General features: G+C 47.3%; 1 protein-coding gene across 1 annotated transcript in view; it reads right to left on the minus strand.

Annotated features, from left to right (window-relative positions):
* Positions 1-26,509, minus strand: part of NCAPG (non-SMC condensin I complex subunit G) — a 453,174-nt gene extending 426,665 nt beyond the window's left edge. The window contains exons 1-2 of the mRNA XM_078678420.1: positions 26,402-26,509; positions 7,605-7,720 (exon numbers count right to left, since the gene is read on the minus strand). Coding sequence (XP_078534546.1) covers positions 7,605-7,720; positions 26,402-26,483 — 198 coding nt within the window. The 5' untranslated portion in view covers positions 26,484-26,509. The remainder of the gene's footprint in view (positions 1-7,604; positions 7,721-26,401) is intronic.
* Positions 26,510-27,652: the final 1,143 nt, after the last annotated feature.

Here is a 27,652-nt window from a genome sequence, read left to right on the forward strand (position 1 = left end):
GGAGACACATCTTGGCAGGCACAGCGCTAACGATAACAAAATCCAACGCGAGCTCGAGGGATGAATAAAGAGGGCAACACAATCGCACACTCGCAAAGACAATCTAGCAACTGCCCGAAAATCGAGCACTACCCGGACGCCCGTAGCACGCGTGGCGAAATCTAGCGGAGTGACCCAATCAAGTAGAAATCGAAAATCAAGAATAAGGAGACCGCCACCTGAGGGGAATACACTGCAGGAGGAGAAGCCTCTCAAAGGGCGCAAACCGCAGGAGCACTCCAGCAAGCCTGCCAAGGGGTTCGTTTGGCCCATCCAGTCAAAGAGAGTCCAGTCACGAGGAAGTTAGACAGACTAATCTCAGCGACAAGCTCACGTGAGTAACAGGAAAGAAAAGCTGTAACCCCCCCCCCTGCAGGTCATACGCAAACTAAGGGGTAGTCACGGAAGGAGCCACACCATAACCATACCGGTACAGGTCTACAGCATAAGAAATAGTGTCGGCAGTAAACGCGCCCTGCAGTGTTCCATCACACAAGAAAGCCAACGCCCCAGGAGTGCCAGAGCTAACACAGAGGGTCAAGGGGAGTGTCTTGAAACCAAAAGACAAAAACAGGCATCATAATCACAATGACGGCGGGCCACAAGCTGAGCCCCCACAAGAGTACGCAAACCAGCAGGCACCCCAGAGAAGGAGCAGGAGATTTGAGCTTCACCAAGCAAAGTGAGGGCTAACAAACATGGCCGGCAGTGAAGGCAAAATCTCTCAGCTACCGAAAAAAAAAAAAAACAGAAGGACATGCGGAGTCCCCCATCCAACACAAACCTGACATCAATAGCACACTGGATAGTATACTTAAGAAACTGGCTGAAGTCCACAACCTAGCCAAAACAATCAAGCAAACCACAGACGCAATACAACTTGAACTGGCTGCAGTCAGAGCAGACATCCACGCTGCAAACAACAGACTAACAGTGGTGGAGCAGCGGGTGAGTGATATAGAAGACGGGGGCCTTCACTCAAACAAGGCGATCGTCACTAAGACGACAACAGACCTCCAAAAACAAGCAGTGGAGTTTGAGGACCGCAGCAGAAAAGGAAATATAAGGATCCTAGGAGTACCAGAAAGAGAGGAGGAAAAAGAAGGCTTGTGCATGACACCCATACAAAACCTTATACCCAAGCTCACGAATCTCAAATTCAATAACCCCTTGGAGCTAGACAAGGCATGCAGAGTGTCTGCCTTCAAACTAACAAACAGAGCGGGCCCGAGACCCATAATCTGCAAACCACTACGCTCACACCACACAGATGCCATTTTTGGAGTAGGAAGGAAAAACCCAAACCTACAATGTAACGGCTACAAAATAATCCTTACACAGGATTACTCGAAAACCACAATAGACATAAGAATAAGATTTCTAGCCCAGAGCGACAAATTAAGGAAAGAAAACATCATGTTCTCCTTTGTTGGCCCCACTAAATTTAGAATAAGCAACAGAGGGAGGTCGCACACATTTGAAGATCCGATGGAACTATCAAGATACCTGCTCGGACCAGTCCAGCAGGAAATGGAGACTACAACGACGTCGTCGAGCAAGAGGAGCGCATCACCTGATATAACGACGGAGTAGGCAGGAGCTGCAAGGAGCAAAGAAAAGAGAGAAAAGCAACGGACACTCAGGAGTAACCTACATGGTCCATGGCTCTAAACAGGAGTTCTGAATGAAGCAACTTTAAGGGACAACATATATACCTCAATATAACAAGCACTACCTCATGAACACGCCCAAGCAGAAAAAGCTGAAACCCGGCACTCCGAAGACAATAAGACATGGTTACGGAGGTCAGAACCTCGGAACCAAAAAGAGGAGTGCCCGAGCCCAGTGTACAATGGGGAGAAATTAATTACGAGCGGCTAAATGACTGGTATATCCTTTCTACTTACAACAAAGAGGGCAGTTAACTAGATAAATATGTGTCTAAGTGTCAGAAGCATAGTCTAAAGTAAAGTAGAACCACTATAGCCAGCCAACATTTCCCGGGGAAGGGGGGGGGGGGGGATCTTGCCGTCGCACGTCTACAGTATGATGTTCTAGCTCGGGGGGGTGTCTGTTCTATCCTATACGTCTATATTGTCTTGTCTACGCAAGTGTCCACGTTATGCCTTTTGGTAGACCGTCCTGTGCGATTTTGCTACTTCAATCATCTACCCTGACACACGCCACTACGCCAAAAGAGTCCAAGTGTTGCAGCCAGCAACCCAGCACAGATACCGAAAAAAAGGGGCGAAGTCCACACACTGTAAGCCATGACACATAACACAGCTACGCCCCAAAACAGCACAGCCCTGCTAGCAGACCTGAAGATAGTCTCCCTCAACGTAAAGGGCCTAAACCACCCGGTTAAGAGAAAGAAGGTACTTGACTACCTAGCAAAGACCAAAGGAGATGGTATACTTTTACAAGAAACCAAACTCTCCATGGAGGACGCGACCAAGCTTAGGGCGAGATGGATAGGACAGGTAGCCTGTTCACCAGCACTGAGCAAGAAGCGAGGGGTTTTCACACTGATAAATAGAAAATCAAAGATAACCATTGAAATCGAACAACATGACGAGGATGGGAGACTGCTAATAACACACTTGAAGAGAGGCAACTAAACCATACTAGTAGCTAACACATATGCCCCTAATACTGATGACAGTATACTGGGAGGGAATAGCGAAGAGACTGGAGGAAAACTCCCCAAATGACATGACAGCACTGGCAGGAGACTTCAACCTGGCACTAGATTACACCCTAGACAGACAGTCGATGTCCCATGTCCGGCCCCCAACCTCACACAACACTTTAAAGAACAAATGCAATAGATTTAACTTGAAAGACCCTTGGCGACTACAACATCGCGACACCAGGGACTACACTTTCTACTCCAACCAGCACATCTCCTACAGCAGAATAGACTACATCATCATCTCAGGCTCACACATACACTTAATAGAACACACAGAAATAGCGGCAAGAACAATCTCCGACCACTCATGCATCAGCCTACAACTAGCAGGTCGTCATAACAAAAACCCACCCGCAGATGGCGGTTTAACAATATAGTCATGGCAAGAGGACAAAGCTAGAGTAGAGCAAGCCATCAAGGACTACATCACAGACAACGATACTCCAGACATAGACCCCAAAACCCCGTGGGACGCGCTCAAAGCGACAGTTAGAGGGACACTAATAGAAATCAAAGCAAGACGAGATCGGGTAGCAAAAGCACACCTAGACCAACTGGAAAGAGACATCAAGCGCCTATAAACAATACACATCGGGGACACTACGAACGCCGACATTCTAAAAGAGCTCACAGGAAAAAAGTATGAATTCAACAGATTACTGAGTGAACGAGCAGGCCTGTGGATAAAAAAATACAAACAAATTAACCTATGCGAGGCAAACAAGGCAGGAAAATCCTAGCGTCATACCTTAAGCACAAACAAAGACAACACACAATCTCATCCATCACAGGCACAGACAACAACACGCACACCCAACATAAAGACAGCCTACGCACGTTCAGGGAATTCTACCAAGATCTTTACAAAAGAGATGAAACTCTAGACCAGGAGGGCTGCAATGCCTACCTAGACAGACTTAACCTGCCCAAGATATCAAACGAGGAGGCCCGGTCGCTAGGACAAGAAATAAAAGCTAACAAGATTACAATGGCGGTCAAGTCCCTGAAAGTCAACAAAGCTTCAGGGCCAGATGGCTACACGGCCTCCCAATCATGAAGAAAGTCTTTAACCACTGTGAGAAAGAGGGGGAAGTAACGGATTCCATGACTGAAGCAAACATAATAGTCATACCCAAGGAAGGCAAGGACACACAGCGGCCCTAAAACTACAGACCCATCTCACTTACCAACACAGACTGCAAGATATATGCCAAAATCCTAGCAACAAGATTAAACAACTATATACAGTTATGCTCTCGCTACTACAGTAAAGTATCACACAAACAGTACAGTGACTGGTAGTTATTCAAAGAAACAGAAGCAGATTCTTTGGTGTGTTCTTGGTCACAGCAAGAAGATGGTTTATTTTCTCCAGACTCAAGGAATGTCATACAAAGCCGACACGTGTTTCGTCGTGTACAGTTGAGTCAACACGACTGAATCTAACAGCTATATGCGCGTAATAGCGCGGTGCTTCAAAGATGCACATTACAACTCGGATTGATGTGCCCAAAGAGGTTTAAGTAAACGAAATACCTGACTTCTGGTGTGTGTCAGGCAGTAGCCGGGAGGGGATCCGTCTAGTAGAAAGCTCACTAGAAACGGGTGCGTTTCTTGTGTGGCGATGCGCTGCAAAGGTGAGAAGCAAGAGCACGAGTTAGCTCTAAGAGAGCCCGGTTCTGTGGGTTTCAGACCGTACATTTGTGAAGGAAGGAAATTGACTCATGGTCTGTCTAACCGCTTACCCGTATTTCGGTATCCCTCCTCCTATGGTTCCCGGTCGCCGTCTCTCGGTACAGACACGTGACCCAATGGGAGGGGTCGTTTTGTAAAAAAAAGTAGACATCGAGGATGTCCAAGTAAAGGTGACATGAGAAAAAAAATAAAAAAATAAAATAAAAGGGGGTTCGCCATCTTTGAGTGGTAAAGTTACATGGCGAAAAATACAGTTCTATGAAGTTATCGTCTCCTATGGATGGAAAGAATGTATTTACATTAAGGTACCCACAGTATGTGAACCTCCTTGAAAAACAATCTGGATTCTCAGAGTAAAAATGTCGCAGGTGTAGGTAGTTAGAACGCGCGAATGGTAAGAATCTCAGAGTGTTGGAGAAATAAAAATCCACATCGTTGTCGGTTGGAAATAGTACATGGAGAAGTTTATCGGCTGAGAAGTATTTCATTTCACCAAGCATAAAGAGGTGAAAGTGAAGACATGAGACAGTAACTGGTTTAAGGTAGGGGGCGCGTCATGGTAGTTAGTATGGGTGTACATATTACGATCACAGAAAAATGAGTGCGGTAAAGATCGTGAATTTTAGTGATCTAAGTCATTAAATCGACGCATGCTCAGTGGCCAGATTAAACAACGTGATCCCACAGCTGATTAACAACACACAAGTAGGCTTTTGAAAACACGTATGTTCCATGATAACACAAGACTCCTTTGCCATGTTCTCGAACACTCCTCCAAATTTGACAAACCGGCGGTAGCAATCAAGATAGACGCAGAGAAAGCCTTTGACAGTGTGTCCTAGCACTTCCTGGAAGAGAGCATGCGAGCGTACAACCTGGGAGAAAGCTACTTGAGGAAAGTAATGGCACTATATAAAACCCCCAAGGCACAAATAGCCATAAATGGGTCAACTTCACACCAATTCAACCTTCAACGGGGAACGAGACAAGGTTGCCCCCTATCCCCTGCGCTGTTCCTACTAGCACTCGAGCCCCTGATTAGAGACATCTTAGCCAATAGAAATATGATGGGAGTCGCCATCAACAATACCACAGCCAAACTTGCAGCCTATGCGGACAACATACTCATAATAACAGAGGACCCAGAAACATCTATCACAGCCCTTATGGACACCATAGGTTTGTACGCTATCTACTCCGGATACAAACTAAACAGAGACAAATCGGAATGCATGCCACTCAACATACACACAACCAGAGAGGTAATAGGCGTCTCAGGATTAACCTGGCAACCCGAGTTCGTCAAATACCTTGGGATCCAATTTGGGAAGAACCTGAAGACCACTCTCGAGCAGAACGAGAAACTAACCCTAGGAAAGATGAAAGGGCTGCTGGAATCCTGGTCGCCCAAATTCATCACTTGGTGGGGGGAGAATAGACACCATAAAGATGATGATCACACCAGTGGTAAACTACCTGGCGGGAATGCTCCCCCTCACACTCACAGACAAATTCCACCGCAAGGTAGACCAAATGATAAACAATCTCATATGGCTAGACAAAAAACCTAGAATAAGCCTTCCAAAACTAAAACTAGAGAAGAGACTAAGAGGGCTAAACGTGGCAGACTTCAGGTAGCAAGACAGGGAATGTACTGGATACTACCAAACCAGAAATACACGCCAATCTGGCTCACCATCGAGAAGGCCATTCTAAACAACACCGACCCTATAGCTCTCCTCACCTCCAACAAGTAGGCACAAAAGAATAACCCTATATTTAAAAAGCACGAGACACGCGCTACTTAAGGGAGACCAGAAACTTGACCACAGCATTAAAAACTCGAACTGGGAAGCCCTCTGGGCAAACCATAAGATTAAATATAGGGGGAAACCCCTGGACATAGAATCATGGAAAAGACTAGGGTTCTCATACCCTGCACATCTGGAACACGAGGGAAAGCCATGCACTTTTAACATCCTAAAAACACGACATAACCTACCAGACATAGAACTCTACAACTTCCTCAAAATCAAAACAGCCATAGCAAAATCAAAAATAAAGCACAAACACTTGATCATTCAATACATGGAAAACCTAAACAAAGTGGGCCGCCAGGTGTCCCACTCATACAAACTTCTCCAACCTGACTCCTCCAAGCTTAACACCAAGAAAAACAATTACTGGGAAGCACAACTAGATACCACGCTCACCGAGCAAGAGTTACACACCCTCTGGGCGTTCCCATCGAAAAACATCATCTCCCCAGACAAAATTCTGGCTACTGCACCAAACATACTGGACCCCAGCGCGCTTAGCGTCGATAGGACTTAAAAAAAACGACCGCTGATGGACCTGTGACTTAGAAAAGGGGGACCTGGCGCACCTTTTCTTCCACTGTATTAAGGTTAGAAAATTCTGGAAAAAAGTCTTCGCATTCATAAATATGGCCTTAAGCTGTACACTAAAAGAATTTGCCACTATCACCACTGCACTCATAACGGCAGACATAGCAACACAACAAGACCGAAACCTCCTAGACTTCCTCCTAACGGCAGCAGCCAAAACAGTGCTCACCAAATGGAAAGACACAGCCAAAGCAACATTCAAGGGGTGGCTGAACTGGGTGACATACCTTAGAGGAGCAGACAACAGCGCTAAGAAACGCACCATGGAAGAACCCCAACAGGGGGATGTGGGCAACCCAAGACAAATTCCTAGACCCATACGAACCCCCATGAACAACGAAAATCAGTCTGTACTAGCAGGACGGCACACCCACAAAGTGATCGGCTGAGGCAGGTTGGTGTAGGTGACGGGACAGGGAGATAAGATAGACAGTAGATTCAAGCATCCCCACCAGGCCGACGGTCAACCCTAAAATAAGCGCCAATACCTATATGTTATGTGTTATATGTTTGTACCTCTTAGAACCTGGAACAAGCGCAAATATCTACATGTTTTATCTCAAATGTTTGCAAGTCAGAAGGGCAAGTAAGCACAGGCAGATATGTTCAAATAGAAAGTCCCATAGAAACCAGCAGCCAAAACTCAAAGCCAGGGGCCCCTGCGAGAACAAACGCGAAGAGATGATACATGTTATTTGTAATATGTTGTAAGTGTGAAAATACCAATAAAAATTATTATTAAAAAGTGTGTAACACTGCATAGATACCTTGTTGTAAGTCTGTTTCAATGCCACCACCAATTTAGCATGATTTTGATGCGGCTTCTGGGCCAAGTTAAAAGCCTCCTTGATTTGAAGTAATTTCTTTTCCGACGTCATTGTACCTAAATTGAAAATACAAATAAAATAAATGCATAACAATTTCCTTTCAAAAACAACTTTCAGTTTACAGAACAATGAAGTCAGTACATAGGTGCTGCAATTTTACTTGATTTTAATTAAGGATCCTGATATTTTTTTTTTTTTAATAGAAATCCAGGGGTGTTGGGGGACGGTGTCAAGGATCTATTTGCCTTCTGCATTTTTTATTTTTTTTACAAAAGGACAAAACACAAGATCGGGGAGGGTTGGGATGCCCTCATCTCCTAGAATACTACTGGGTCTCCCACCTATGCTACCTCTCATAGTGAGTGGTACGTGAAGGCGACAAGCATTGGTTTCACATGGACCGTGCTGTGGCCCGACACCCCCCTCTGGGACTCGGCATGGCTTCCCGGGCACGCGAGGCTTCGAAACCCCTATATTGCCACCTCCACGAAAACGGTCTAGAAATATGGGACAGGGTCGCGGTCAAGTGAGGTACCACCACCTTTCCTCCGCACAACCCTGACTTAGCTCATGCACTTCAGCCTCATTCTTAGAGACATTGGAAAGAGGGTGACTGCTGTACCCGACAGGACCTCTGAGGGGGAATCTGTTAAGTCATTTGACCAACATCACCAGAGTTCTGCGCAGATACATTGCACAGTCGAAGCGATGCGCCGGTTCTAAGATTCAGTGAGGCTGTGATGAGAGGGCCTGCGTCGTCGAGGATCCCATCTACAGGGCTTGCAATGCGAAGTCCAGGGCTGAGGATGCGGTGTGCAGTCGGGGCAATGCGTCGGTTCAGAACAGCTACGATGGTGAGTCCAGTGGTGTCGGCGAGGGCCAGTGCCAAGGTGCATCATGCAGTTGGGGCAATGTGGTAGTTCCGGAGGGCTGTGATGCGCGTCTCTGCAAAGGTCCATATCAGGCCCGAAAACCCCCTAATTTTAACACCAGGTGATTTGTGAGTACACTTGGTAAAGATTTGTTTTTAACATTATTTTAACATTGAATCTGTGTCCACATGCCTTACAATTTATTTAAAAAAATAATCACTCACCGTCATCTTACCTACTTACTTGTGCCGACACACAGGGCACTAACACCCACTCACTTCCGCCGCGACATGGTCTAGAGGTTGCGGGGACCACAGCAGGGCTGATTGTTGGGGTGAGGGAGTGCTCATTAGCCGGGCTGGAGCGGATGCGCGCAGCGGGCACGCCGCTGGCGCCCTGAAGGCAAGCCAGTCTGCGGCAATCCGCGTCCGAACGGGGCCATGACCCCTAGTCAAATCCAGGCCTACTCAGCAGAGGAGCTGTGGGTACTAGAGCACAGGGATTACCCCCTGGACAGGCTGGAAGACAAACTGAGGTCAGAGAACATACTTGCTAAACATGGGAGATGAGTGAGAACTGCCACGCTTTCCCATTTCCCTGAGGGTGCGGGAATAGAAAACCTCCCGGGATTAAGGGCAGTAGTACTAAATACACGATTCCTCCAGAAACATAACCTAGAGATCTTCTCAATACTAGATGGAGGCTCTGGTCCAGATATTTTAGCGGCCCTTCCCATGGACTATGATGTCCTATGACATAACAGGCAGGACAGAAAAAGAGGGAGTGTGAGGGGGGGTATGTGTAGCGCTGTTTTACAGCAAGCAATTAGTATTAGAAAGGTTTGTTGCAGAAAGCCTAGACGGTGCAAAACTTTTAGGGGCAAAAATAGCCCCATGTCCTCGTGCCTGACAATAATGGTGGGATACCGCCCCTCCCCCTTTTCCCCCCGCACCCCTCTCCCCGTTCGACCCCCCTGTTCAACGAGCTACTCACTGAAATAGTGACCTACGCTCACGGTACCAACAACTCCTGGTGGTGGGAGACTTCAACTACCACTGGGACCAGATGCCCAGAGAGTCACATGCCAGCCAGCTTGAGGAGGCCATGGCCAAAATGGGCCTACAACAGCTTCTCCCCACCCACGATAAGGGACACACCCTAGATCTTATCTGGACCACTCAGCCACAGGCCAGTCTGACAGATGTCAGACCCTGTAGCTGGTCAGACTACTATCTGATCAGGTTCCTGGTCCCTCTCGCCAGGCGGCCCAGGCACCCACCCACCCCCGGAATGGAGGGTAGTACGAAGGTGGAGCAAAATTGAGGCAGGCAGTCTAGGGGATGCTTTGAGGGGAAACTCTCCTAGGAGGTTCCAGCCTGAGGACCTTGATCAGGAGAGTGAGTCTCTCACTTACAGGCTGAGATATGCCATCAATAAGGTGGCACCTGCCCAGAACGAAAGGGTGATGAACAAGGGCAAGGAGCACCTTGATTCACTGAGGAACTAAGGGGAAAGAAACAAACCCTACACCAACACGAAAGACAGTGGCGCAAATCATACGACCCAGAGGCGCTCAAGGAATATAAAGCCATGTCAGCCATATACAGAAAAGCCATATTTACAAGAAAAGTGTAACTGCAACAAATGATGGACGGAATGCTGAATGGTTTCAAACATTCTTCCCCAGCCAAGAAATCTGGGTGAAATCCATCGTTCTTTTAACCACTACGCCACGCCAGTTTGGACCCAGCCATATGCAAATAAGTTTTTTTTTATTCTTTTTATTAACAACCAACAATGTCAACAGTACACACCATTGAAATTACAGAAATATCAGCTTTGAATCTTGTGGTAAGCAAGGGTACAACCATACATGGTACAGAACAGTGCAATAAGATGTTAAGGCGCAAGTTGGTCATCAGTGTCTGGAGTGGGGGGAGGGGGGCACAGATACCCCCTCGATAGTTGTTCCATTAGTCCCAGATGGAGGGCCATTTCCGGGGGCACCCGCGGGAGATATATACTGTTTTTTCCCTAAATATGCACCAGTCCGTGTCGTTTTTGCAGGAGATCACCCCGGGTGGTTCCCTTGCCGCCCATGCCTGTGCTATGTTACGCTTGGCTATCATTTGGCCCAAAGAGACCCACAGTTTTCTCTTCTGTTGAGGTCCATGGGCCCCCAGGTATTCAAAAGGCACTGCTTTGCCTCCGGACGTGTGACCACCCCTGTAACCCAACCCCTACACTCAAGCACCCTGGACCTGTAAGATTCAATTAAGGGACACTCCCAGATTATATGCAAAAAGGAGCCAATCTGTCCACAGCCACGTCGACAATCGCCCTCATCCATCTTGCCCATTTTAACCAGTATCTGACCAGAGATATAAATCCAATGTAGGACCTTTAATTGTGCAAGACAATCTAGAAGAGATGGCGACTTCCTTAGGGGAGGCCAAGGCCTCCTGACACTCCTAATCGTCTATCTCAAGCCCATCGTTTTCCCAGCACTGTCTCAGGAGTGCACGGGGGTCAAGTGTGTTGTTTACCAACTTCTTATACGTCAAGGATATGACCCTATCTGGTAAGTATCCATCCAGTAGTCTGTCCTCTAACGGCGAGGCTTCCATCAGGGAAGTACCCAAAGTAATGTTTGATTGCAGTGCATGTCTGACTTGTAGATAGCAGAAGCGCTCTGAGTCAACAAGATCGTGACTACAATGCAGGTCCTCAAATGACACCATTCGCCCCCCCTCCACAGGTCACCAATGGTTGAAAGACCATAAGATCCCATTTGTCGAATCCCTTGGTGGTGCCGAGAGTGCCCGACTTCTCCTATTCCCATGGGGGGTTGCCAGAGAGAGTTTCCCATCCCACCCGAGGCTTTTGCTCACCGCGTGCCACACAGTCACCGAGTGTTTGGTGGGCCGGTAAGCCGATAACGGCGAGGTCTGGAATAAAGTGCTCTATGGTATGTGCCTCCCGGAAGCAACCATTTATCCAACCTGTAGGCAGGGTCATCCTCAGGTTTATATACACAATGATTGATAGCCACCAAGCGCGTTGTCCAATAATACCTCCGTATGTTTGGTAGACAAATACCTCTATCATATCAACCCAAATCAATTTTTGGAGTGCTATCTGAGGCCTGCCCTCCCACAGCAAATTTCTCTGCAGGGCTTCTATTTCTTTAAATAACTGGCCTGGACCAGATCAAGGGAATTCTGCAGGGCGTACAGAAAACGGGGCAATGACATCCTTTTGAATAACGCCGCCCTTCCCAGGAGCGAGAGCAGGAGCTGTCTCCACACCTCAACATCAGGTTTGAGTCTCAGTAAGGGGGGCAGTAGGTGTCTTTCATAACGGAGCAGAGGTTCAGCAGCGATAAATATGCCCAAGTATCGAAATCCCCGCTCGCCACCTGCATGGGCAGTCACAGGGAAAGGATGGAGTATCCCCGTTAAGGACGTAAAGTAAAGACTTGCTCCAATTTATTCTATAGCCCGAGTACCTCTCGAAGACATCAAGTACTTCCCATATAGAGGACCCGAGGGAGGCGAGAAATAGGAGGATGTCATCCACATAGCGGAAATGCGGTCTTCCCAGCCCTAAGCCATTGGAGTCCTCGAACTGAGGGACACCAACGGATCCATGCCGCCAGAGGCTCCAGGGACAGGGCGAAAAGGAGAGATGAGGGCACCCTTGGCGGGGTTCCCCTACTCAGTCCAAAAGTTGCAGACGGTTTGTTAACTACCACTTGCGCCAGGGATTGCGAATACAAAAGCTGCACCCAGCCAATGAAGCCCGGTCCGAAGCCCAACTTGGTCAGGACTACAAAGAGATAGGACCACTCAAGTGTGGCAAATGCTATTGTGGCGTCCAACGAGACCACGACTGAGCCTCTCGGATGGAGTCTAGTCGGCCCAGAACGCGATGTACGACCGCAGATTTAATGCAGTATTGCGGTGGGGCATAAAGCCTGACTGGTCGGGGTGGATGAGGTTGCAGATAACTGGTAGCAGGCGGTTCGCCAGCACCTTGGCGAGAATTTGGGGTTTGGCATTCAACAGGGAAATTGGCCTTTAGGAAGATGTGAGGGTACGGGGCTTACCGTCCTTGTGGATTGTCACCAGTGTGGCATCACTTTGATTGTAAGGAAGGAGTCCATTATCGCAGCTTTCGATGAGCATATTAATCATGTGGGGAGCTATAACGTCCAGTCTCAGTTTGTACAGCTCTTTCAGCAATCCCTTTGGACCGGAAGCCTTGGCAGTGTGGAGGCCACGGATCGCCTGTGCCAGTTCGTCGTCTGTAAGGGCACGGTCAAGCATGTCGCGTTCGTCAGCCGCGAGTCAGCATTCTGATATTTCAGAGGCGTTGCTCTGTGTCTGCAACATTGAGGCTAGAAGTGGATCGGTACAAAGAGCAATAATAGTCAGCGAACAGTTTTGCAATTGCTTGTGAGTCGGTTATTGTGTGCCCCCCTTCGACCATCAATTCCGGGACGAGCCTGTTCGCCATTTCCTTCTTATCTAGCCAAGCGAACAATTTCCCCGCTTTATCGCCCAGGTCATAAAGTCTACTGACTTTCTCTCTCTCCCCAGTGGTTTGCTCATCTCCGTGGCAATGCTCCTGTACTCCTCTTGCTTAAGTTGCAAATTGTGGAGCGCCTCTGGCGAAGGATCACCAGCCTCTGAGTCTTCGAGATGACGGATCTGCTCCTCCACCCGGACCAGGTCTTTGACCCGGTCTTTACGTAGTCTGACGATAGAGCGATGGATTTAACCCAATCCTGCTGTCTAAAAGACAATCTTGAAGGCAATTACTAACTAGGGCCCGACCCCGAATCACCGTCTCTAACGCCTCCCATAGGACCTGGGCCGATTGGACCGTATCCTCATTTTCAGTAAAGTAGACAGTAATTGCCTACAAGATAGTATTTTTGACAGCAGGATTGCGGAGGAAACATGGATTAATCGGCGCTACTCTCCCGACCCTCCCAGAACCATATGTGCCCAGATCGGGAAATGGTCAGAAATACCCAGTGCCATATGTCTGACTTCCTGAGTTTCTACGAGCAGTTATGCAAATCAGTCTTGACCCTGTGCCTCATGGAAACAGTCAAGACCGAACTACCAAGCCAGGTCCTCCCTGGACCAGAAACAAGGATCCTGGGACCGGTTTTGGGTTATGTCACCCTTCATTAGCCAGGATTGCTTGAATCCTATGGCACAGTGAGCAAGGGACCCACGTCTGGGCATACCCGTCCCACTTAGGGCGAAAAGTGTAACTGCAACAAATGATGGACGGAATGCTGAATGATTCAAACAGTCTCCCCCAGTCAAGAGATCTGGGTTAAATCCATTGTTCTTTTACCCACTACGCCACCCCAGTTTGGACCCAGCCATTTGCAAATCAGTCTTGACCCTGTGCCTCATGGGAACAGTCCAGATCGAACTGCCAAGCCAGGTCCTCCCTGGACCGGAAACAAGCATCCTGGGACCGGTTTCGGGGTATGTCACCCTTCATCAGCCAGGCTAGCTTGAATCCAGTAGCACAGTGAGCAAGGGACCAAAGTCTGGGCATACCCGTCCAACTTGGGGCAAAAAGTGTAATCACAACAAGTGCTTACTCATGAGCGGCACCGCTGATTCACCCTTTGGCTTCGTTTTTTTTCTGTTTTCAGTCTAATATTTATGTGTTTCTCCCATGGATAGGTGAGCTGTTATGGATCATATGTAAACACTAAGCATCTCGGGGTTATAGGGGACCTGTATTCATTATATTAGGTGTTTCGTTATCGGATTTGCCTGTGGTTAAACCTGTTCACATACACTTTTAAGTGGTTTGTGTTTACATTCACTCTGGTGAAAAGCTTGAATCTTGTTATACATTTTTCTTTCTTGGATGCACCTATTTATTTACGGAATACTGTATATTCCTGAAAAGCCTTAACATTGAATTATAGTATAATTTAAAAGTAGGACTGTCAGTACCTCAGAAACAGTAAGGAATGTAATGTATTCTTGTTACTTTTAGTGTTCACCTGACGAAGGACCATCCCGAAATGAATTGGGACACATAACACTACATGGAAATTGTAATGCTACAATGAATTTGAAGTTGAAGATTACATGTACAGATTTACTTACTGTATTATAAAAGAAGAACAAACGGTATGAGAAATGTTGAACCGATGAGTTCTGGAATATTTAGATGCGACATGTTATTTAAGAAAATGGTGGATGTGATTTCATTTCCATGTCTTCTCATCAATTTTGTATATTTTGTTTAAAAACTGTTAAAAATTGCAGAAAGTACCGCCATTGATAGGCTTGTGAAAAGTGCTCCTTGTAATTATGTGACATTTTTGTGTGTCAATTGATTGTGAATCGCAAATGTCTCAAGACAGACAGACCAGGAAGAAGCATGTATGTAAATATGTGGAATCTAGGCTAACCTAGATAGAGGCAACGTGTTTTGGGTACAGCTGAGAAGGTAGAGTGGTTCCTAAGATTGTAGGTCGCTGCTTAAGTTTCAGAGTGGAGTCAGGCACTATTGATGGTGTTTGAAGACAGTGTTCCTTGAAGTGGTGGAATTTTTGCTTTTTTTCCTGATTTGCAAGAGACATGGACTGCTCTGATCAAAACGATAATGTTGCTCCAAATCATGGGTGTGAAAATGGAGAACACCCGTTTCCTGTTCTTCTGCTATCTTCATCGCCACTTTGGTGGGGTTCTGGCTGCGCATTCATCTCGAGCCATTGAATGCTGCAGCCATGACAAGTACACACATTTTAAGCAACTCTGAAAATCAGTCTTTCATCCAACAAATAAGGCATGTTTCTGTCCCACTTAATCTCCAAAGTAAACCACTACCTCTGCCATTACCCAATGGGTGGTTCTCCCATGTTCCTACTTCTACTGCTATTTTCCAACAAGCATTTACAATGCAATGGTTTCGCCTTTGGAAAAGTTTGAGCTATTGGCATTGTAAATGACAAAATATGTATTTATGTGTTGGTTTTGAAACAGATAAATAAATGGCATTGTCATTTACATTGCCATTAGCTTAATCTCTCGCAAATGTGAGACCTATTGTACCCTACGGACGAGCTCAGCAGACAGCAATTACTACCACACACACACAGAGCCAGCCACACACACACACACACACACACACCCAGAGCCAGCCCCACACACACACACACACACCCAGAGCCAGCCACACACACACACACCCAGAGCCAGCCACACACACACACCCAGAGCCACACAAAGCACAAGTCACTTTATACTGTTTTGCCCCTTATAGACTGATTAGAGGCAAGGTTATTTAATTTCTGTTTCAAAGACATAATCTGGTGTACTAAGGCGAAACTCTTCTGATGGTTAAACAAATACACGTTTTGAATTCTAAAGACATCTTATCATATTCTAACATGATGTTTGTGGAATGATTTGCGTGCCACCTATTTTCAAACCTCGGCTCGTTCCAGGGCTCTTCGAGACAGAGCCGAGCCTTGGCTCAACTCTCCCTAATAATTTGTTGCCCCGTAGACCCCAATCTGTACGAATATATAAAAGATGAGCATGTTCCACATGGACTCCAAGTCGCCTTGTTGGAATCGACGACCCCCTATAGAGATTCTGTAATGTCACGCTGTCCCTTTACCCCAGTCTCCGTCCTATGCGCATGCCTCCGTGCTCCCCGCAGCGCCTCTCCCTGCCCTTGACTCTGCCTGGCTCTTACCTGCCTCGGGACGGGCGCAGCAGCACTGCCCGGCGGCGGCGCCCCGGAGCTGTATCCTGCCCATCGGCTCTCCCGCAGCAGGACTGGAGCTGGTGCCGGCTTCCATCCTGGAGTGAGGGCGGGATCAGGGGCTCAGACCGTGCCCCCTCCCTCCCCCCTCCGGCCATCCCAACTCCTCAGCGCTGCCTGGGAATCAGCAATGCAGTGGACCCGCCGACAGGAGCGCCCTGGAGAGGGGGGTCTGGAGAGGGGCAGAGACTGGCGGGGGGGGGGCAGAGAAAGGGGGGGAGTGGGTCGAAGAGGAGAAGCACAGGCTCTTGAACAATTGGGGCACAGTGATTGCACCGTGCGAGCAGGAGGGTATAAAGAGAGGAGGCGCGGCATGCAGAGGTAAAGGGGCGCCATAGAGGGGTGACAGCAGCGCCACTTGGGGTGAAAGCAGAGGTCAACGTGGGGGGCTATTATAGAAAAGCAGGAAGGGGGAGGACGGGGTGTTGGGTATGGAGCAGGAAAAGGCAGGTAGGGTAAGAGAAAGGTAAGCGGAGGAGGGAACTGCTCGAGGTAGTGGCAAGGTCAAAGTTCATGGAGAGTTGGGAGAAAAGGAGCGAAGGCAGAAAGTGTGGAAGGGAATGGGGAGATTGGGGGGGTATTTTTATTTAGGGAAAGGACATGAAAAGGAAAGTAAAACGAGATTGTAATTCAAGGTGTGTCACAGAAAAGCAGCATTTCGAGAGGTGGAGGTGAGCAGGGAGGTACGGGGGGCGTGAAAGACACCTTGAAAGAGGAGAGGTACAGTACAGGAAGGAGGTGAAGAAACGGCGAGCGTAAATCAGTGGGAAGAAATCGCGGCAGAAGAGGAGAGAATGTAACAGAAAATACTGGAGAGTAGAGGCAAGGGGGGAGGTGGAGGGGACACACTACGCAGCAGAAATTGAGAGAAACGGAGCAGAGAAGGAGGCAGGAGCAGGACAAGGTAGAGGAGAGAAACCCCGAAGGAGGGCACGAACGGAGAGCGAGAGCCCTTGGGGTGAAATACATGGATGGAATAAAATAGGACAAGACGAGAGGGCAGTGTAGGGACATTGGCACACTCACGAAAGATAAAAGATAACGCATAGGTAGTAGGCCAAAGGCGGTGTGTTTTATGCGTTTCTATGGAAACGAGAACCGCGGAGTGACTGACCCACTGGAGGGCGCTGGCACTCGAGCTCCTTCGCGCCGGCCGCTCTTGCCCCCCCCTTGTCTCTTGGCATCATCCTGTGGCACTTATGATGTTTAGATGTATCTGCCCAGTAACTCTTGCAGTATGTACACAGAAGTGAAAATTAGCTACAAACAACTGAGCACAGCAAACAAAGGGGTATAATACAAGACGTAGAGGAAAGATGTTAGGGCTGGCTGGAATAGAGTGTTTAGACAGCAGCAGTCTCGTACCAGAGGGAAAAGGTGGGCACTGTCCACCGCTGGTTTACCAAAGAAGACAAGGGGTAGTCACAGGCAAGGTGACGTAAAAAAAGGTCATCTTCGGAGGGAGAGCATTGCGAAATTACGCTGGGGCAAGATGTTGCAGCACCCTTCTTCTCTGTAGTCAGACTGAGTGGCCCTAAACTCGTATAACCGACCTTAGCAATAACAAGTCAAAGGTACCTGTTCTCAGACCGTGAAGCAGCTACCCTATTTGGAGATCCTAAAATACCTAGGACAGAAGAGCCAAAATACATATAGTTACTGTGCATATTACCTAGCAAGGAATCAGCAGTACATGTGGTGAGGAAACTCATGCCAAATGCAGCGAAAGGTTTGTCATATTTTGTTGCGTCGGTAGAGCTGGGAACGCAAAACAAATTCTATAATAAAAAAAACAACAGTGCCAGTACAAATTAGTAGTGTTCTCTCGCTGTCCCATGTTAGGTGCGAAGAGTCCTACCCGCTTTATACAATATTTATATAGGAAAAAGCAAAGCCCGATGTGGGCTACAGCAGAGATATACAATTGCCAAGCCGTTGTTTTTAAAGTCGAATCGTTAAATTTTGACTTTAAGAATCTATTCTTCTTTCCATTTACATGCACGAACACAATAGTTGCCAAAAACCCACACCACAGTCCAACCCATGCTTTTTCAGTCAGCAGCACTTTGTATACTGGTTTGTAGGGTCATACATATTCCTTTTTTTTTGCTGTGCTAGGAATTTTCGTTTCATATTATTTGACAGGCATTTATTATTTTCAGTGTGCCTCGCTGTGGCTGTAAAATGCGACTTCCCTGTATAGTGCAATCGTGATAGTCTTCTCTATCCCCTTCGCAATTTCCCCGTGTATGCTCCTAATTGATGGCGATCTTATGTATATTTACTTTCAGCTTTTGTAAAGTGGCGTGTGCTCTTCAGGCTCTGCCCGGTTCCTTATAGTCACGTCTAGATCTTTGCCACCAATACTGTTGGGCTATGTTCTCCTATGCCACTGTTGTGTAAACACCACTTCGTTTGCTCTTTATTCCTGTCAATACTTCATGCTATTGCTGTTTTCAAAAGTTAATGCATTTTGATATACATCACCTTTTCTTCCTCTGACCCTTCACTGTACACGCCTTTTTTCTACTTAAAGCACCTTTGCTGTTAGTCTGTTTTCAATGTCTTTTTCTGTGACAGTCTTGTTTTCAGCTGCCTTAACCAGTGCCCTGTTAGACTGCCAGTGCCCATGTCGGTGCCATTTAAACGATAGGCTCTCTACAATCCCGTCTGCTGCTTACCCCTTCTCTGGCTCGCCATGAGCTGACCTCCGTACAGCACTGTCCGCAGCCTTGGTCCAAACCTGCACAACACACGACCCAGGGGCGTCGCCATTTTGGAATCAGAAACGCTGGGCATAGGGAAAAAAACACACACAAAAAACAAGCACCTACGAGGACACGGGGGGCGGGAGAGGACACGGACGGCGGGAGGGGGGCGGGAGAGAACACGGACGGCGGGAGGGGGGCGGGAGAGGACACGGACGGCGGGAGGGGGGCGGGAGAGGACACGGACGGCGGGAGGGGGGCGGGAGAGGACACGGACGGCGGGAGAGGACACGAACGGCGGGAGAAGACACGGACGGCGGGAGAGGACACGGACGGCGGGAGAGGACACGGACGGCGGGAGAGGACACGGACGGCGGGAGAGGACACGGACGGCGGGAGAGGACACGGACGGCGGGAGAGGACACGGACGGCGGGAGAGGACACGGACGGCGGGAGGGGGGGGGGGAAGGATCACGGCTCACGCACATTTCTAAACAAAATGCTCCTTACCTGATCGCCTCGTGGGAACTCGAATCTTGCAGCCAACTCCAACAACAGACACTTAGCAAAAGAAGAAAACAGGCGGACTCCAAAAAAAAAAAATCACACACACCCACCACCGTGATGACGAACAGAAGTGGGTGGAGAGGGAAAAAATGTCGGGAACGCCCCCGAATCTGGTCCGGCCTTGACGGACAGATCTCTGTTCCAATGGCTAGCCTCCATTTATGGAGCTAGCCAATGGAACAGAGGGCGTATTCCAAGAGTCCCTTACTGAAGACTAGAGATTTCTCCTGGAGGCGGAGCTAACGCTCCGTGCTCCAGGCGAAACCTAAAAATAAGCCAAGCTAATTCACATAATTTTGTGCATTCCTAAAAGATCCTTTTATATCAAGAAATCCCCATCTGTTAAAGACATTCAGACTACCTTTATTCTTTCAGGTCTGAGGTGTGGGTTTAAAGTGCAACTATCTGCACGACCTATTGCTTACACTAAACAGAGTTGGATTTGAGTTAGTCGCCTTCAACCATTGGCTTATTTGCATCAGCCTATATCAGCCAGCGGTTTGAGACATCAATAACACATCTTACAGCAGTGCAAAAGGGCATTTCCAGCTCACTATCATGCTATTAAGTGCATCGTTCCACCATGTATTGACTACTTTCATTGCACACGAGACTATTTCACATTTACAAATACACTCAAACAAAACACTGTCATTTCAGTACTTTATCTCATATTGCGCTGTTTACAGAAAAAGTGGGAAAATAGATAATAATTCCCCCACAGCAAGTGCATTTGGGAGACTGGGGGAGGTGGGGGGGTCATTTTGGGTGCGTCTGTGCACAGGAGTCTATTCATGTACACTCTCTAAGTACAACATGCCCCCATACCCCAGCCAAAAACGAAGCTGTTTTAATGTATTACGTTTATAAAAACATCAAGAAAATGTTAATGCCCCAAAAAAAATGTTTGGCCACAATACTAAAGGATATGGAGAATATTCATCTCATTTTGCAGCAAGATATATGCCCATAAGTTTGCCTCAGAAATGTAGTTCATTCAAGCACATTACTGAAATTCCCTGGTGGCTCAGCAGTATTTTCCCCGTCAATACTGCTGAGCACAGTATTCTTCCCGTGCCCAAAAAACTAATGCTTTACGGTTGGGGCTGCAAATGTTTGGCCCCTTCTGCATTACCCATTGCTTGGGCGCTCATTTCACTCCTGTGAAAGCTCAAGAGGGCAATTTCTCACTTCGATGGATATATCATGCAAATGAGGAGAAACTATTGCCTAACCGTCTAGGCCATGGGCACTCACAAACTTTCTCTCGGGGGCCAAATGTACAGTGTGGTTTGTGTCCGAGGGCCGCACCGGTGGGGGCGGGGTCAGTGGAGGAGGGGGAGGGGCTAGAGCAACAAAACAAACTGACCATGAGGTTGAACACAGGTCCCTGCAGCGGACGCCTTCGTCCGCTGAGCCACCAGATCCGGCATACACACATCTCTCTCTCTCTCCGTCACCCTCCTCCGTCCCTCCTCCCTCCCTCTGTCTGTCACCCTCTGTCTCTCTCACTCTCCCTGTCTTCCTCCCTTTCTGTCTCCCTCCCTCTCCCTGTCTCCCTCCCCCTTTCTCTGTCTCCCTCCCTCTTTCTCTGATTCCCTCCCTCGGTCTCCCTCTGTCTGTCTCCCTCTCTTTGTCTCCCTTCCTCTGTATCCCTCCTCCCTCTGCTTCCCTCCTCCCTCCTCCCTCTGGCTGTCGCCCTCTGCCTCCCTCCTCCCTCTGTCTTTTGCCCTCGGTCTGTCTCCCTCCCTCTGTCTGTCTCCCTCCCTCCCTCTGTCTGTCTCCCTCCCTCTGTCTGTCTGTCTCCCTCCCTCCCTCTGTCTGTCTCCCTCCCTCCCTCTGTCTGTCTCCCTCCCTCCATCTGTCTCCCTCCCTCCATCTGTCTCCCTCCCTCCATCTGTCTCCCTCCCTCCATCTGTCTCCCTCCCTCCATCTGTCTCCCTCCCTCCATCTGTCTCCCTCCCTCCATCTGTCTCCCTCCCTCCATCTGTCTCCCTCCCTCTGTCTCTCTCTGTCTCCCTCTCTGTCTCCCTTTCCCGCCCTCGCTCGCTCTCCCTCTGTCTCCCTCCTTTCCTTCCTTATCTCACTCTCCCTCTGTCTGTCTCCCTTTCCCTCTCCCTCTGCCTCCCTTTCCCTCCCTTGCTCTCCCTCCCTCTCCCTCCTTTTCCCTCCCTCCCCCTCTGTCTGCCTCCCTTTCCCTCCCTCGCTCTCCTCTCTCCCTCTCCCTCTCCTTCCCTCCCTCCCCCTGTCTCTCTTTACCTCCTCCCTCTCCCTGCCTCCCTTTCCCTCTCTCCCTCTCACACCCTTTCCCTCCTTTTCCCTCCCTCCCTCGCTCTCCCTGTCTGCCTCCCTTTCCCTCCCTCCTTTCCATCCTTCCCTCGCTCTCCCTCTGTCTGCCTCCCTTTCCCTCCCTCCCTCTCCCTCTGTCTGCCTCCATTTCTCTCCCTCCCTCGCTCGCTCTCCCGCTCTCTGCCTCCCTTTCCCTCCCTCGCTCTCCCTGCCTCCCTTTCCCACCCTCCCTCTGTCTCCCTCCCTTTCTCTCACTCCCTCCGTCTTCCTCCCTCTGTCACCCTCTTCATCTCTCCCTGCCTGTCTATGCCCGGGCTGAGACAGCTTCAGGGCGCACACACACACACAGCCACAGGAGCACTTCACAGGTATTTAAAAGACCATTTGTATGTTAATGAGGCTTTTTTTGTCTTTCACCTCTTAGCGCCCCTGCCCCTGCAGCTCCACTGACTATCACGGAATGCCCGGGCCCCCACAGAGCAGCAGAATCTCGGGCCCCAGTGTTTGCAGACACTGTAATTCTTTTTTTTTTTAACACAGGTAAATTGTCTGCAAGGTCCGCGGGCCGCCAGGGAAGGCTTGCCGGGCCGCTGGCGGCCCGCGGGCCGTACTATGAGTACCCATGGTCGATGCAAGAAGAATGTCTCCAAATTGACACGCCATTTCCTGTTAAAAAACCATGGAGAAACAGATTTTACATGGACTGTGTTGGAAAAACCCTTTATACCTGCATATGTCACGGATGTGGCTAGTTTCCTTTTTAAAAAGGAACAAAAATGGGTTTTCAAGTTGTGCACTGATAAACAGGGGTTGAATGATGACATACCTTGGCTAAGCATTAAATGAAAAAAGAGACTTTATTTGCACCTAGTTACAAGCGATCACACCCGATTCCATTGACTGATTCTGATGGATTGGGTGTTAGATGGTGTTTGAACTCTTGACCGACATTCAATTAGAGATACCTGGGTTCTGAATACGGTATGCACATCATATTGACAATTTGAAAACTGGCGGAACAGGAGTATACGTGCGGCGACAAAATTGCTTGCCCCACTAGTGTTCCTCTCACCGCACAGTGCTATTAATCTTAAACAATGAATAGCGAGGCTCACTCTGTACTTGTAAAATACACTAATGTCGAACGACAGGAGTATAGGGGCTCATTTGCCTTGCACTATGCCATTCTATCTGATGGTGGGCAAAATTCAATTAACTGAACCACCTAGCATTATTGAACTACAGCAATGGACGTTATGATGTCATACTGTAGTTCGGCACAGTCCCGAGAAGACCATGAGACTCTCATTGCTGAGTCCCATAGGGCATTACACACGGCACAGTCTAGTCTCGTGGACACTAGTCCAACGCTTCACAGCACCACTGAATCCGGGTGAACCGGATTAGTCGTTACCCTGACTAGGATTGTGAAAAACGAGACAGTCATAACGAGAACTACAAAAGCGGACGCTGTGACGTCAATTTGTAGTTCATGAGAAGATCGCGAGATTACGCGATGTAATGGCACTATCGGATATCCCTCTCGAGCATTGGGACATCGAGTAGAATCACTAGTCTATCCAGAAGTGGGAATTTTTAGACATTAAGAGACTTGCACTGAGTCACAAACGGCACTCACACACGACTATGTGAGAAACTATAGCAACTATTGCAACAACCACTGATTGGCTGACCGTTCTACCTGGTCCAGTCAAATAGAGCGTTGCCGGCTGGTCTTTTGCCTCCCCCTGTCTCAGCAAAGGCTCGAGGCAACGACGGACAGGTAAGGGGTCAGGCCGGGTTGTAATACTGGGGTTGTATTTTACTTCACTTTACTTTAGAAGCCCGCTTAGAACAACTTAAGGGCGGATAAGACAGTAACTTCTGAAAAATGTTTATCAGAGGGATCTAGAGTATTAAGTAATAGCGCTTATTGTCACTTAATAACTAATTTAATAATGAGAGGAGCGGCAGATGTGTATGGGGGGATGGGTGATGTCCTAGGGAGCAGGACTTAAACATCACATAGTTATAATGAGAAGCGAGACTAACGCACTGGTTGTTGTTAAATGGGGGAATAAGTAGGAAGAGTGAGTCCTGCAACCCTGTTTTCAGCTCCAGTGCCCCTTTTGCTTTTCAGAGCGGGGTCTCACTACGTCTGAGCCAGGTCCTGGACGAGGTGAGGTCTCCTCCCCGGGCAATCTGGGTGAGTGGTTATATGTACTATTGTTAGACGTATACTTAAGGCAATTCAGTGAAGAAATTTTTCCTGAACTTCAAGGTGGTTATTCTCGTTGCACGGTATGTTTATTTTCTCCCTCCTTAGATCCCACAGTGATACCAGACGCTAGAGGAGAGAAGTAACACTCTTTGGAGACACATATCCTTTACTGTTAGAGATATATATCTTTGTAGTATTTTGTTTTCGATTGAGTTTTTTCACCAAACACTAGTTTTTGCAGTCGCATTATTATAAGAACAGAGGCCCTGATGAAAGCCTGGGGACTATATCCCGTAAGGCAGAAACATGTTGGCCCCTATGCAGATATTTGTTAAACTGCATGAATAATGTTTTGCGCTGTTCTTGTTTTTAATTAGGAAGGGGTCTTGGCTAAATAAAATACTGAAATGAGATTCTCTATCCTATTTTAAACCCTCACACACTTTCCTTTTTTTGCACTGCACTTACCCGTCAGATCAGAGTCTATGGTTTTCCTAATGTTGGTATTGTGAACTATGAGTCCAAATAGGGTACTATAGGTGTCTCGGTGATCTAGAGACACTAGACCCAGGACGGAGGACCAAATGATAATATTGATCACACATGGTTTTTTATGGGAATCCTAACATAGGTATACACTCCGCTAACACGAGGATAACCATCTTCTGTATGACGTCTTGAATCAGAACCCGGCTTTCTGATTTCATCTCAGCATACCTATGAGTTGCTGTTATGCAGTTATCAGATTAGATTCTCAGGTGTCAGACCCATAGGTTTGTTAGGTTGTTTATATTAGTACAGGGAGACACAACCTATGCAGGTCTTAAAACGTCTCTCAGGCCCTCCCTAATGGTGTGTGTTATATATACCCATGGTCTAGGCCATACTGATGATGCTCCCACATACTAAAAGACTCAAACAGACCTCATGAGAGGCCAGTTTCACTTATTTTCCTGGAACTACTAACCTCTTATGTCTGTGGTTAAATACAAGTCCATGAATTCAAGAAAATTCCCGGGCTGGATAAGCTACTAGTGCATCGAATTGGGAAACTTGAGAGCTCTGCATCACAACCAGCACTACAAAACCACCACTAATACAACCGACATGAATACCACCACGACCAATGCCAGAGCCATCACCAACGCCAGACAACCAGCAATCAGACACCACCCTTCCCACATGGTCACCACCACGATTTCAATTTCACTAGCACCACTACAACCTTTACCAAGCATTAGCAAGTCAATAGGTCTGGGTTTAACGTGCCATCATATGAGAATGCCCTTTATGCATGCCTGTGTTTACATGAGTTGACAAATTAAATCCCAACCTATTGGCTTTGCCATGATTGTTGTGTATGTATTTCAAGATGTTTGCATAACCAGTCCTATGAATTCCTTCACCTTGCCCAGTACTCAAGGAACCACTGTTGGGGAAGCTCTTCCCCTATTTGTAATTCCGACTTGCCCGACTTTTAACTATTATGGTTTGGTCTAAAGTCTCGGGGAATTCATTCAAGTCTCAGAAACTTACGCACATTACTTTTCCTTGCGTTTCCATTTGCAATATGTCAAGACTTTATCTGAACAGGAATTATGTCCCTGAAAACATCACAGTACTCGTTATAATGCAAGGAAGACAAAAAAAAACTAACGGTTATGGTCCCTCTCTAACAAGCAGTGCTCTTACGCTTTCATAAGCACATCAGACATGAAGATATACTCCAACCACACACTGAGCATAAAAGGCTAACGCTTCTAAGTAAATGAAAATGTAATCATACATTGTATACGCAAAGTTAACAGAGGCTACATGCCACTCCCAGAAAATATAGTGACCATCTCCCTATGACTACTACCTTATTAGTCAGACGTGCTCACTAAACACATTAGCATACATGTTAACACTTGGAAAGTGGAGACAGTGATATTAAAAAAAAGTAATGGGGGGGTATTTTGCCCACTTACTTGTAAAGAAGTTGGGGCAATTTCGGGGAGGCGAAAGCTACTTTAAAGTCAAATTTGGCTTTACAAACCTATTGTCTGAATTAGGTATGTTTTTGTGTTGTCATCTAAAAAAGCACGATCCATCCTGGCTTATTTCCACAAACCCTGCTTTTTAATCAAGATAAACAAGTCAATCACGCACACCAACCCAAAAGTTAAACGCAGTCTGTAATATGTTCCCAATAAAGCAAGCATCGCGTACTCTTGAGTATTGCAAGAAGGAAATCGCTTGCCACTGCCAGCAGGTACTTACCGGCAATTAAGCTACAAGGATCTTTCCCTTTCCTTAAACCAGCCGCCAATTTCAGTTCAAACTTGCACCCCGTCACTAACATCCACCGGAAGTGAATATCTCGCGAGATTCAACAGCGGAAACACACTGCTGTCCTACGCAGTTGCCATCTTATGATCAGGCGCGCGTCATTTTGCTTATCCTGCCTTCTTTCGTCCTTTCAAAGTTTGTTTGAGGCCATTATTTCGCCGCTAAGACCGGACACTATGAGAGGTACGTACACTTTATTTATTTATTTATGCATTTTTATATAGCGCGGACTTTACCCGAAGGCGTCAGAGCGCTTCACACTAGGAACAGAAATGAAACATAATGAGAAACATTACAAAAGAACAGATTACAAAAACATACGTTACTTACATAAGGTAATAGTGACAATTGTGAGCAAACAAAATACATGAGGTAGTAAAAATTGTGAGCAACCAAAAATACATGAGGTAGTAAAGGTAATAGTGACAATTGTGAGCAAACAAAATACTTGAGGTAGTAAAAATTGTGAGCAACCAAAAATAAATGAGGTAGTCAAAAGTGCACAAGAGGAAAAGTGACAAGTGTGCAGTTATAAGAGAAAACAGAGTATAATTTGAGGTATAGTACTGCAATAAGTGCTAGACACTCAGGCACAAGAACACGCGTTACGTAGGCAAGGTGGCACTTGTGCAAGTATCAAAGGTAAAAACATGTGAGAGGTAGCAACCGTGTGTTACAAGGGCAGAGTGGTGTGTGCATGTTACAAAAGGGCACCGAACACCAGTACATGGAAAATACTGCAAAAAGGCAGACACTCCAACCACAGGAATACACTGGGACGGCACTTCCATGGTCATGGAAAGTAGAAATTATCAGTAGTGGGAAGTCTTCCTCACAAATAGCAAGAGGACGTGAATTACTTTTGGAGGTGTCTCTGGAGGAGGAGAACTTTGAGGTCCCTTTTGAAGACACCCCCCCAGTGTCGGGTCTCAGAGTAAACTAAGAATCTCTGACATTTGAGTCCATGCATCGCCCCTAGAGCTCTCAATTTAATCGGTGAATACATCCCTTGTTTAATTATTTGTATTTCAATACGTTTAGTCAGGGCTTTAAGTGGAATTTAAAAACAAGGGGATATCGCAAATGGGCGTAGCCCATTTAAGGGCGTGGCTTACAAATACGTATGCGAAAAATCTGTGCCATTCTGCAAGAACTGTAGCATTCTTGCTAAGAATGACAGAC

This window comes from Lissotriton helveticus, chromosome 2_2 (genome assembly GCF_964261635.1).
Source record: "Lissotriton helveticus chromosome 2_2, aLisHel1.1, whole genome shotgun sequence".
NCBI lineage: Eukaryota > Metazoa > Chordata > Amphibia > Caudata > Salamandridae > Lissotriton > Lissotriton helveticus.